Source organism: Euleptes europaea, chromosome 7 (genome assembly GCF_029931775.1).
Source record: "Euleptes europaea isolate rEulEur1 chromosome 7, rEulEur1.hap1, whole genome shotgun sequence".
In the NCBI taxonomy this organism is placed as follows: Eukaryota; Metazoa; Chordata; class Lepidosauria; order Squamata; family Sphaerodactylidae; genus Euleptes; species Euleptes europaea.
The window spans coordinates 85841149-85854201 of NC_079318.1; the positions used below are offsets into that span (position 1 = coordinate 85841149).

Sequence of the window (13053 nt, forward strand, 5' to 3'; positions counted from 1 at the left end):
TCCAGGAAGCCCATATGGATAACACTGTGTTCCTGTTTTATGACCTTCAATGATCCTAGCTCTGTAATGGGTTCCGTTCCCAAATTACTGAACATTAATGGCCCTCCCAGCCAAACAAGATGGAGATTTACTTTCTATCTCCTGAGGAGGCAGTAGTTTGCCTTCCTTGTAGATCTTCCCTGGCACTCCCAAACTCTGACCAATGCCCCTTTACTCACAGAGTAAATGCCTTGTTGTTCAACGGGACTTCTAGATGATGATGAAGAAGAGTTGGTTTTTATATGCCGACTTTCTCTACCACTTAAGGGAGACTCAAACCAGCTTACAATCGCCTTCCCTTCCTCTCCCCACAACAGACACCCTGTGAGGGAGGTGGGGCTGAGAGAGCTCTAAGAGGGCTGAGAAAGCTCTAAGATAGCTGTGACTAGCCCAAGGTCATGTGTAGGAGTGGGGAAACAAATCCAGTTCACCAGATTAGTCTCTGCCGCTCATGTGGAGGAGTGGGGAATCAAACCAGTTCTCCAGATCAGACTCCACCGCTCCAAACCACTGCTCTTAACCACTACACCACGCTGGCATGCGGAGGTCTGCAGCTTCAGATTTCAAGGCCAGCGGACCAGGGCTGCAGCCATATGATGTTGGATACTGTGCTATTGTTACGCTGTAGCAATCACTTACAACTGGATTGTCTTGTCCACACAGGAGAATCCAGCTGTGAATGATAGCTATAGCACAACAATAGCACAATTACAAGCCACAACTGGATGCGACCCCTGGTTTCTCGCCCCTGCATGTGCGCAGAGAGCAAAACCAGACATCTGTCCCAACTCCAATTCTGAAGAATGTGCAGACTTCCATTACCAAAGGGTTTTGGATTCTTCTCATAGGCTGAATAAAGGCTTTATTCTGTTGTAGATTTGTTTATAATTGTCAGAGCAACTGGATCATAATATGCATGCTTTTTCAGGAACCATGACACTTGTCTCATATCAAGGTTCATCTAACCCAGCATTGTCTATTCAAGCTCAGATAGGTCTTTTCCAAAATAGGATATTTGGACACTTTTAGCCAGCGTGGTGTAGTGGTGTAAGAGCGGCAGACTCTAATCTGGAGAACTGGGTTCGATTCCTCACTACTCCACATGCAGCCTGCTGGGTGACCTCGGGCCAGTCACAGTTCTCTCAGAACTCTCTCAGCCCACACAGAGGTTGGCAATGGCAAACCACCTCTGAACGTCTCTTGCCTTGAAAACCCTACAGGGTCGCCATAAGTCAGCTGCGCGCGCGCACACACAACACAAAATCAAATATAGGATGTATATAAGTCATGTCAGACTAATCTTATCTCCTTTTTTGAGAAAGTTACTACCTTGCTGGATCAGGGGAATGCTGTAGACGTAGTTTATCTAGATTTCAGTAAGGCTTTTGATAAGGTTCCACATAGTATTCTAGTTGACAAATTGGGAAAATGTGGGTTAGATCCTGTTATTGTTAGATGGATCTGCAACTGGTTGATAGTACCCAAAGAGTGCTAGTTAATGGTTCCTCGTCCACTTGGAGAGAAGTGACTAGTGGAGTTCCTCAGGGATCTGAGCTGGGCCCTGTGTTGTTCAACATCTTTATAAATGATTTGGATGAAGGAATTGAGGAGATGCTTATTAAATTTGCAGATGATACTAAATTGGGAGGGGTAGCAAATAGAAGACAGGGCCAAGATGCAGGATGATCTTGACAGGCTGGAGAAATGGGCTAGAACTAATAAAATGCACTTCAACAAAGACAAATGTAAAGTTCTGCATTTAGGTAGGAAAAATCAAATGCATAATTATAGGATGGGGGAGACTTATTTGAGCAGTAGTGTGTGTGAAAAGGACCTTGGGGTCTTAGTAGACCAAACACTGAACATGAGTCAGCAGTGTGATGCTGTAACTAAAAAGGCAAACACAGTCTTGGGCTGCATCAACAGAAGTATAGTGTCCAGATCACGCGAAGTGATGGTATCGCTTTACTCTGCTCTGGTTAGACCTCAACTAGAGTACTGTGTTCAGTTTTGGGCACCACAATTTAAGAAAGATGTAGACAAGCTGGAACGTGTGCAGAGAAGGGCAACAAAGATGGTGAGGGATCTGGAGACCAAGTCCTATGAGGAAAGGTTGAAGGAGCTGGGTATGGTTTAGCCTGAAGAGGAGAAGACTGAGAGGGGATATGATAACCATGTTCAAGTACTTGAAGGGCTGTCATATAGAGGAAGGTGCTGAGTTGTTTTCTGTTGCTCAAGAAAGTCGGACCAGAACCAACGGGTTGAAATTAAATCAAAAGAGTTTCCGTCTAGACATTAGGAAGAATTTTCTAACAGTTAGAGCGGTTCCTCAGTGGAACAGGCTTCCTCGGGAGGTGGTAAGCTTTCCTTCCCTGGAGGTTTTTAAAAAGAGGTTAGATGGCCATCTGTTAGCAATGCTGATTCTGTGACCTTAGGCAGATGATGAGAGGGAGGGCATCTTGGCCATCTTCTGCTCACTAGGGGTGTGGAGGGGGGAGGTAGTTGTGAAATTCCTGCATTGTGCAGGGGGTTGGACTTGGTGGTCCCTTCCAACTCTATGATTCTATGATTCGATGTTCTACAAAGTGGGGACACAGGGAATAACAAACAGAAGTCTTGTTGCACTTAATTAAAGACAAACACATTTTAAAATTCTAGCTTCAGCTTTTGTAGACTGGACAAATGGGCTCTACCACCAAAGGTGCCACACAACTCCTGTTTATTTTTGCTGCAACAGATTATCAGGGTGACTCCTCTGGAATAATTGAGGGCCAGTTTATAACAAGTAGCAGCATCAAGGAAGTACATGAATTTCAAAATGGGAAACAGGATGTTAATCAGTCATTTAAAATCAGTCCTTTTTCTTGGTGATTGAAATGATGGACATTTCCTTAATTTAAATCAACATGCCTTATCCATTTAGCTATGCATTAATCTTTTAATCCTACTTTTTTGTGAGCAGCATACATGATTGTTTCCTGCCCAATTTCATTTAAACAAGAACCCTGCAGAGTAGATTAGACTGAAAAAAAGTGACGGGTTCAAAGTCACCTAGCCAGCTTTCAAATCCAAGTGAGAGTTAGTCCAATACTTCAGCCATTACACCACACTGAATCTGCCACAGGGAGAAAGCTAGGCTTAACCACTCTCCTTGACTTGTGAACTTTCTATAAGGGAGGTACATCCAAGCAACCTAACCCCACCTGTAGTCTGAAACAGTACAATTCCAAGAATATCCACCACTTTATTCTACTGATTGTCTAAGATGACCCTTGGTTATTCCAGAGTGACCACTTCCCCATGTCCCACCTTCACTATCACCTGGACTAGAACCTTCCCTTCCCTTCCAAGCAGGTGCCCTAAGGTGGAACAAAACCACTCTTCCCCCAGATTGTAGCTACTCCACTCAGAAGAGAAGCACAGCTGGATAGCAAAGGTCTGTCTAGTCCAGCATCCTTTCCCCCGCACAGTGTTTCCGGAAGTCCAAGAAAAGGAAGGCAACAGGACTGAAGCCATGTTTCAGAGGCAGAGCACCCATTTTGCATGCAGAAGGTCCCAGGTTCAATCTCTGGCCTTTCCAGTTAAAAGGATCAGGAAGGAGGTGATGTGAAAGACCTCAGCCTGAGACCCCGGACAGCAGCTGCAAGTCAGAGTAGACAGTACTGACCTGGGTAGACCAATGGCCAGACTCAAGATAAGGCACCTTGATGTGTTCATGTAAACGCATTCAGATCTTCTCTGTTCCCAGCATTTAGGGGTGTACTTCCCCTGAACATGGAGGTTTGTAAATCCTTTCTGTTAATTTGCCTAATTCCCCTTGAAACCATCTAAACACTGTGTGTCTCTTCTCTAATGTACGCAGTGTGCTCCTTTTCTTTTTATGAGAAATTTTCCCTTCCCCACTTCCCAATTCCCCTTTTCCTGATCCCCTCCCACTCTTTTCTCTCTCCCAGTGCTGCTCAAATGGCTTGAACTGCAGTCAAGCGTGCACAAAACAGGATTTCTCCAGCCTTCTGAGCAGACGCTTAGTCATTTCCCACTAAGAAAGCCTTGGGAGCATCAGAAACTCTGTAATGGGAAGCTGTTATTAGGTACTAGAGTTCAGAATCTAGCAGGGAATCCTGCCTCTGGCTACAGTATGAGGCTGGCTGCACTCTTTCAATGGTGAGACAAACACACTCAGAGGCATTTCCATCTCTATCCAGCGTACAAGAGGCCAACCCAGGTGTTCAATAATGTGTTTTTTAATCAGTAGAAAAGAGCAAGAGTCCAGTAGCACCTTAAAGACTAACAGCTCACTTCTTCAGGTAACAGCTCTATCCTTAAGTAGAGACGAGTGAATTCAGACACCCAATGGCAATAGCATGTAAATAGTAAATACCAGGTAATGACATTAGTGGGCGTGATTGGATCAGGTGTGTTATGCAGAGGGGTAGTAGGCGTGGAGAAATCAGCATTGGTAATGAGACAGGAATCCCAGGTCCCTATTCATTCCAGGAGAATGCACTGTCTTGAGCTTCATTATTGGTTGTAATCCAGCAGTCTCTCTTTCTAATCGCCCTTTGAAATCCCTCTATAAGAGAACTGCTACTCTTAATTCAGCAACTATGTGAATTCACTCTTCTCTACTTAAGGATAGATGGACTCACATTCCAGCTGTATCTAAAGAAGTGAGCTGTGACTCTCGAAAGATCATACCCTGCCAGAAATTTTGTTAGTCTTTAAGGAGCTACTGGACTCTTGCTCTTTTCTACTGCTACAGACAGACTAACATGGCAACCCATCGTGGTTTTAAATTGTAAGCTGCCTCGAGCAGGACTCTGAAGAGGTGGCATAGAAACATTCGAAGCAAATAAATAAATAAGAAATCCTTTCAAAAGTGTAAAGAGAACAGGAGTTGGTATGACCCCCTTGAACTGAAAATTCAAACCAGGGCTGAACCGTTAGGCTTGTAACTGATATTAATGTTTTAATGGCATTAGCCATATTAATAAATCTGAATCTGAACCTTTAGGTCAGGATTCCCCAACCTTTTTGAGCCTGCAGGCACCTTTGGAATTCTGACTACGGGCGCTGAGCAAAGTAACAAAACGGCTGCTGCAGGAGGTGGAGCCGACCACAAAATGTCAGGGATCGCAGTTATATACAATTTTAATAGTAACTCTTCAACATTTCAAGCGGAGCTCTGTTTAACAGGATGCCTTTTAATCTGCACAGCCAATCAGAAGGCCTGTTGGGGAAAAGCCTCACCCAGCTCCGCCTACTTTCTAAAAGCACTTGGCGGGCGCTAGGAAACGTGTCAGCAGGCCCCATGGTGACCGTGGGCACCACACTGGGGACCCCAGCTTTAGGGAGACCTAGTTCATATAGAGCTCCAAATCTAGAAGAAGAAGAGTTGGTTTTTATATGCCGACTTTCTCTACCACTTAAGGGAGACTCAAACCGGCTTACAATCACCTTCCCTTTCCCTCCCCACAACAGACGCCCTGTGAGGTAGGTGGGGCTGAGAGAGTGTGTCTAGCCCAAGGTCACCCAGCTGGCTTCGTGTGTAGGAGTGGGGAAACCAACCCAGTTCACCAGATTAGCCTCCGCCACTCATGTGAAGGAGTGGGGAATCAAACCCGGATCTCCAGATCAAAGTCTACTGCTCCAAATCACCGCTCTTAACCACTACACCACGTTGGCTCCCTAAAGAAACCCCCTCTCATTCTCCTCCCTAAGCACGCTGCTGTGTTTGTCGTAACCAGACAGTGGGGCATGCAACAGAGGCAACATTGGGATTGGCAGGGTTGGACTCCAGCTCTGGCCAATGTCTCAGCAGAAGTAGTATTGGGATAAATACCCTCCATCCACATCCATGAGAGCAAGCGCGGCGTAGTGTGGTTAAGGTGTCGGACTAGGATCTAGGAAAACCAGGTTCGAATCCCCACTCTCCCACGGAAACTTGCCGGGTGACTCTGGGCCAGTCACACACGCTCAGCCTCGACCCTGGCAAGTATTTGGATGGGAGACCTCCAAGGAATACCAGGGGCGTGACATGGAGGCAAGCAATGGCAAACCACCTCTGAACATCTCTTGCCTTGAAAAGCCTACGGGGTCACTATAAGTCAGCTGTGACTTGACGGCAAAAAAACCCAACACATGATTGGAAGTGGGCTACATGCACATTCACCAGTGAACACGCTCCTAGAAGCGAAAAGACCAAACACTGAGGATAGCACATGGACTTCCAACAGGCCAGCACGTGAACGATCACAGTCTCCCATGGGTGACTCCACGGAGAAAACAGCTTTTGTGCTCACTTCCCCACTCCCACAGTCCCTCCTGCAATCTCTCCTGTGCCTTCCTTCCCCCTAGAGTGGATTTTGGCAGCAGCTGGGGCAGCAGCTGGGCCTCTGAGCCCCAGCAGCTGGATCCTTCCCTCTGGGACTCAGAGTGCATTTGGGAGGGTGCGCGTGTGCGTCCGTGCACGTGGAGGGGGCAGATGAGGTCAGCGTTCACCCTGAGCACACCTCTTCAGCATTCACCCTGAGCACACCTCTTGGCATGCTCCCTGATAAGGCTAGGTGCTACTAGGGTTGCCAACTCTGGGTTGGAAAACTCCTGGAGATTTGGGGGTGGAGCCTGGGGAAGATGAGATTTTGGAAGGGGATGGGCCCTTAGCAAGGCGTGATGCCATAGAGTCCACCCTCCAAAGCAGCCATTTTCTCCAGGAGAACTGATGTATCTTGTCTGGAGATTACCTGTAACTGCAGGAGATCTACAGACCCCACCTGGAGGCTGGCAACCCTGGGTACTACCTTAAAGAACCCTTACAGCTTTTGGGTCCACACAAGACCTGCTTCACCCTGCTCCCACGGGGTTTCACCTGAACAGGCCAATGCTGCAGGCCAATGCTGCAGGGCTAGGCAGGTGTTCTCCAGGCCAGTCAATTGTTAGCCTGCAATGCTGGGCTTTGGCTGTTGCTACTGACTAAGGAGAGTCCCTGTTTTCTGATTTGGGCCTCTGCTTACATTGCGGTCCCTCTTCTGTTCCTATTTTTGCTCGTTAAAACTTTTCTAACCGTGGACTGCCCAGAAAACAAACAAAACAAACATTGGGTTCTAGATCAAATCAAGTTTGAACTGACCCCAGAAGGACTAAGCTGAGGCTGTCTGTCGTACTTTGGTCACATTATGAGAAGACAAGAGTCACTGGAAAAGACAATCATGCTAGGAAAAGCTGAGGGCAGCAGGCAAAGAGGAAGACCCAACAAGAGATGGATTGACTCTACAAAGGAAGCCACGGCCCTCAGTTTGCAAGACCCGAGCAAGGCTGTTAAGGATAGGACGTTTTGGAGGACATTAATTCACAGGGTTGCCATGTGTCGGAAGCGACTTGACGGCACTTAACACACACAATGTGAGATGGTTGCACAGTCAATCCTCAAGTTCAGCTTCCTCCCTAAAGGATTCTGTTTCTTGATCTGGGGACCCCTGCGATCCATGAGGGTACTCTAGGTGGTCTGTGTGTAGAGTTGCCAGCTCCAGATTGGGAAATACCTGTAGATTTGGGGGCTGGAGCCTGAGCAGGGCAGGGTTTGGGGAGGGTCTTCAGTGGGGTATAATGCCATAGAGTCCACCTTCCAAAGCGGTCATTGTCTCCAGGGGAACTTATCTCTATCGCCTGGAGATCCTTTGTAATAGAGGCGGTCTCCAGCCACCACCTGGAGGTTGGCAACACTATCCGTGAGTCCTTTGCGAGGAGAGATGCCCACTTGGCTAATGCGGAAAAGGAGCTTGCTCGATTTTATAGGAATGGGGTAGGGACTTTTGATCTGGGGGAAGGGGTATGAAATCATCTTCTCCCTCATTCAAAAAGTGGGAAATCATAGAACTGCCACTGCCTGCAGTCAACTGGATCCCATATCACCAGAAAATGTGCTGATTGGTTGCTGGGATCCAGTAGTTGGTACTAGGCATTCTAATTGGTTGAGTGTCCCCACAGAGCCTTAAGAAGGTCAACACAGTTACTTCAAGCATGAAATGAAACTGGTTCTGATTCAGTTTTCCAAAGCAAATGTTTCCCCATAGATATAGAGGAACACCCACCCGGCATCCACAGACAACAATAGCCAACGGCTGTATTTAACCGAATACCCAAAGTTCAGGTTTCGTTTGATGCTGGTATTTTCCTCCTGCTGCCTCTGTTCAGTTGGGCTCCAGCTAGAAATTATTTCTTGCTTTCTCCAGTCACTTTCAATCCAGGGATGAGATTGATAAGGATTCGGGTCAGAGCCTTTTGAGTTATGGTGGTGTAGAATCGGCCACCTTCTCAGACATGACTTTGTTCAAATAAGACAAACATGGATGCAGGCTTGCTTTTAAAGCATAGCTGACATGGTTCTCACTGTATTGTTTTGAGGACACCTGGGGATCTCCACGCGTAGCTTGCTGCACGCTTTAAAAGGGGGTTACCTGATACTTGGCAGGCGCCAAAGAAGGGGAGGGCTTGTAGGCCCACAAAAATTGTTATATGAAAATAAGCAGATAATGAGAGGGAGGGCATCTTGGCCCATCTTCTGGGCATGGAGTAGGGGTCACTGGGGGTGTGGGGGGAGGGACTTGTGAATTTCCTGCATTGTGCAGGGGGTTGGACTAGATTACTCTGGTGGTCCCTTCCAATTCTATGATGTCTGAGAACTGCTGCTCTGAAAATTACATCTCTGACAGGGAAACGGTGATGGACACATGTTCTGTACAGAGCATGCACTTCCACGTAAACACATGCGCATGAACTCTAGAGCCCTATACAGCGTGGTGGTGGTGGTGGTGGAAAGCGCCGTCCAGTTGCAGCCGACTTACAGCGACCTTGTAGGGTTTTCAAGGCAAGAGATGTTCAGAGGTGGTTTGCCATTGCCTCCCTCCGCATGGCAATCGTGGACATCCTTGGGGGTCTCTCATCCAAATACTAACCAGAGTTGACCCTGCTTAGATTCTGAGAGCCGATGAGGCGACTAGATCCAGGCCAGGGCCCTATACAGTGTACAGCCAGACATTTGACACACCCTGCAGCTGGCAGAAGTGTATTTTGTACTGTTGATAACCTGTGTAGGGACAATTGTGCTTCTCTAGTATCTCATCTGCCAAAGAGTTGTCTTGATTATGAAACCAGTGGAGGATGGAGGACAGATAGATAGCTGCAGAGTCAATGAATACAGAACAGGGCAGGTGGAGCAGAGCTTTCCCCAGTTCAGAACGGTGTTTGTCTCTGAGCTTGCAGAAGGATCCGCGCTATGAGTGTTGGGGTGGATAATCATGTCCATATTTTCATTTGTAAAATGCTGACAGGTTAAGTTCATTAAGCAAAAGATAACTGCTCAGCTGGGAGGGGCCAGTGGCTCAGTGGTAGAGCATGTGCTTGGCATGCAGAAGATCCCAGGTTCAATCCCTGGCATCTCCGGGTGAAAGGATCAGGTAGCATGTGATGTGAGAGACCTCAGCCTGAGACTTCGGAGAGCTGCTGCCACTCTGAGTAGATAATACTGACTGTGGTAGATCAAAGGTCTGAATCAGTAGAAGGCAGCTTCATGTGTCCATGTCAACTTACCGGGAAAAGGCAAAAAGTACCATGCTAAGCCTGACCAATCCAGACACTCCATACTGCGGGCCAATCAATGAAACTGATGTTGCATACCTCTCTGAGAGCGAGTGTGGTGCAGTGGTTAAGAGTGGTGGTTTGGAACGGTGGACTCTGATCTGGAGAACCGGGTTTGATTCCCCAACTCCTCCACATGAGTGGCGGAGGCTAATCTGATGAACCGGCTTTGATTCCCCACTCCTACACATGCAGCTTGCTTGGGTGACCTTGGGCTAGTCACCATTCTCTCTGAACTCTCTCAGCCCCACCTACCTCACAGGGTGTCTGTTGTGGGAAGGGAAGGTTATTGTAAGCCAGTTTGAGTCTTCCTTAGAGAAGGAAGAAACTCGGCATATAAAAACCAGCTCTTCTTCTTCTCTTTTCTTTGGCTCCTTTCTGAGGCTTCGGTGCCCACTGTCTCAGTTCCTGAGACTTTGCATTGCTACCAGAGCCTATAGAGATCTCTGGAATATTCCCCGTGAAGCTTTCCTGAATTAGCCTTCTCATATTTGGAGGTGGGGGAGATGGTGCGTTTCTATGGTATGCTTGCTTAAATTAACAGAGGCCCCAACCAGCTCCACATCCTCTGGCAACGCATTACTTCCTCTCCAGGGTATCAACATTTTCCTACCCAGGGGCACAACCACAGAGGTGAACCAGGCCACCTCCCAGGGGACCAAAATCCCAGGAGCAGTTGCCCCAATTATGTAATCTCCCTTGGGAAAAGAACTGATGTCTATGTATCTCTTCTTTCAATGTATGATGTTAAAGGGAGATTCTGCTCTACCTTAGAGAGAGAGCCAGCGTGGTGTAGTGGTTAAGAGGGATGGTTTGGAGCAGTGGACTGATCTGGAGAACCGGGTTTGATTCCCCACTCCTCCACATGAACGGCGGAGGTTAATCTAGTGAACTGGATTTGTTTCCCCACTCCTCCACATGAAGCCAGCTGGGTGACCTTGGGCTAGTCACAGCTTTCTCAGCCTATCGTGGGGAGGGGAAGGGAAGGTGAATGTAAAGCTGGTTTGATTCTTCCTTAAGTGGTAGAGAAAGTTGGCATATAAAAACCAACTCTTCTTCTTCTTCTCAATGGTTGCATCTGGGAATCTGGAGTTTAGATTAACTAACGGCAAACACAATAGTGTGATGGTGAAGTTATAGTATCTAAAATGTGAAAGTAAGAAAAGCGTGTCTCGATCTGCTCTTGATCATTTAACGTGCTCCGGTTAAGGTGAGGAGGATACAATAGGATACAAGAAGGATGAAAAAATGTATCAACATTTATATTTGTTAGGGGCGGTGTGTGTGTGTGATTTGTCCCAACCTGCTCCTGTCAGAGAGAAGAGAGCGAATGCAATTTCAAAGGGAGGTTGGAGTGTCAATGCCTGGTGGGTTGGTAAAGAGGTCTCAACTGATCCCATCTTTCTGTCCCGACAGGATTATCCCTGCCAGCAGCCGCCATTTTGTCCTGAAGCATCTCGTTCCCAGCGTGGATTACGACCTGTGCGTCTTGGCCATCTTCGACGATGTGGCAACATCCCTGGCGGCCACGAACCTGCTGGGCTGTGCTCAGTTCACCACGGGGGAGGCCTACCCAGACTGCCACTCCCTACATGCCCACTTCCTGGGCGGGACCCTGACGGTGATCGTGGGGGGCATCATTGTGGTCACCTTGCTGGTCTTCACGGTGGTCATGATGGTGAAGTACAAGGTCTGCGGCAGTGCCCACGGGAGCCTGCCCAAGGTCACCAACATGTACTCGCAGACCAACGGCGGGCACCCCAACGGCCTGCTCCCCCAGCGGACGCCCCCGAAGGAACGGGGCCAAAAGCACCGGCGCGCACGGGTAAAGGCGGCTCGGCCCGAAGGGCCGGAGCACAGGACGGGGGATGGGGCGGGGGGAGCGGCCTGGAGGTCACCCACCCCCACCAAGACCAAGCGCAGCAGCTCGCTGGACATGGGCGACATCTCGGCCAACACCTGTTACAGCTACGCCAAGCGCCTCAGCTTCATGTGGACCAAACGCAGCCAGTCGGTGCACGGGATGCTCGTGCAGTGCGCGGCGGCCCCCGAGGGAGACGCCAAAAGGCTTGGGCCCTTCTTAAACACAGACGAACTCGAGGAAAGCGTGGTATAGCCCGCGGCCTGGCTCCCTGGAATAGAGGGAAGGGGGAATGAGCGTTCCACCCTGTGCAGCTGGAAGGGTATGCCAGACTGCCGCCGATGCCTGGATCAGCTAAGAATGAGCCAAGGCGCTGGGGAAGGGCGAGGGAGAAAGAGTCCCTCTAACAGATACACCAGAGGTGGGGGACTTCTGACGGGATGCATTGGATGTACAATGGAGTCTCATCGGGTCTAGTAACGGCGCCTGTGGGCGCGGCAAAGGGGGCGATGCGATTTGCTGTACCGAAGCACCCGTGCCAGTCGTGATAAAACCTACACAGGCCAGGCTGGGTGCCGGACATTCTCTTGGGGTGGTAACGCACGCCCACGGGTGACGGTGATGGAAGGAGAGCTGCTCCGATTGGAAGATCAGGAATGTACTTTGTTCCTCTCAGCCCCCAAGGCCGGGGGCTGCTCTGTCCCTTGGCATTTTTGCTTGTGACAGCGGTCCTTTGGACTGGTGATCCGGGATGTATCTTCAGAAGGCCCAACAGCAAAATTGTGGACTCTGAAATTGATTGTTGTGGAGGGAAAGGGGTGTGTCTTTTTTAATCATTTGCCAAAAAAAAAAAAAAAAAGGAAAAGAGGAGAATACTAATAAAATAACCCCAAATTGTCAACGTTATGACAGATGAGATGGGAAAGCAGGTGCTGTGGATAGAGCTGTGTATAATCTGTACTAAAAACCGGGCTGGGAGGTGGGGGGAGACAAATCAGAATTCCACGTCGGGGTAACCCAAATTCTGTACCAAGGAATTCCACTGTCTGCATAAACTGTGCACATTTGCATACATTTCTTGATTTTGGCATAATTTATTCTGCTGCTGCTGAGTGGTTCAGCAGGGGGAAACGTTATGCAAATCTTCCCCAGTTCATTCATCCTCCTAGCTTCTGAGATTTATAACCCAGATATTTTAAAAGGCGACGTTTGCAGCCGAAAGGGCTGCAAAAAGAAAAGAAAAAAGAAACCTAGGAGTGGAACTCTCCGAAGGAGCTGTGAATTCTGCACTGAATATTAATTTTCATGTTTGTAATGGCTGACTACATACAGTCAGGAGTACAAGGAAGACCTAGCATGACCTTAGTGTTCAGGCCTGAACTCTCCCTAGAAGCTAAATTGGCTGAAGTAAGGCTATCCTAAGGGCCCCGTGGCACAGAGTGGTAAGCTGCAGTACTGCAGTCCAAGCTCTGCTCGCGACCTGAGTTCGAGCATGACTGAAGATGGTTTCAGATAGC

The 13053-nt window shown here is 48.3% G+C and overlaps 2 protein-coding genes across 2 annotated transcripts in view; one reads left to right on the plus strand and one right to left on the minus strand.

Moving 5' to 3' along the window:
• Nucleotides 1-11834, plus strand: part of LRFN4 (leucine rich repeat and fibronectin type III domain containing 4) — a 28762-nt gene extending 16928 nt beyond the window's left edge. Inside the window, exon 3 of the mRNA XM_056852468.1 lies at nt 11092-11834. Within this exon, the coding sequence (XP_056708446.1) occupies nt 11092-11791 (700 nt within the window). The 3' untranslated portion in view covers nt 11792-11834. The remainder of the gene's footprint in view (nt 1-11091) is intronic.
• Nucleotides 1-13053, minus strand: part of PC (pyruvate carboxylase) — a 327688-nt gene that overhangs the window by 73953 nt on the left and 240682 nt on the right. The window lies entirely within an intron of this gene.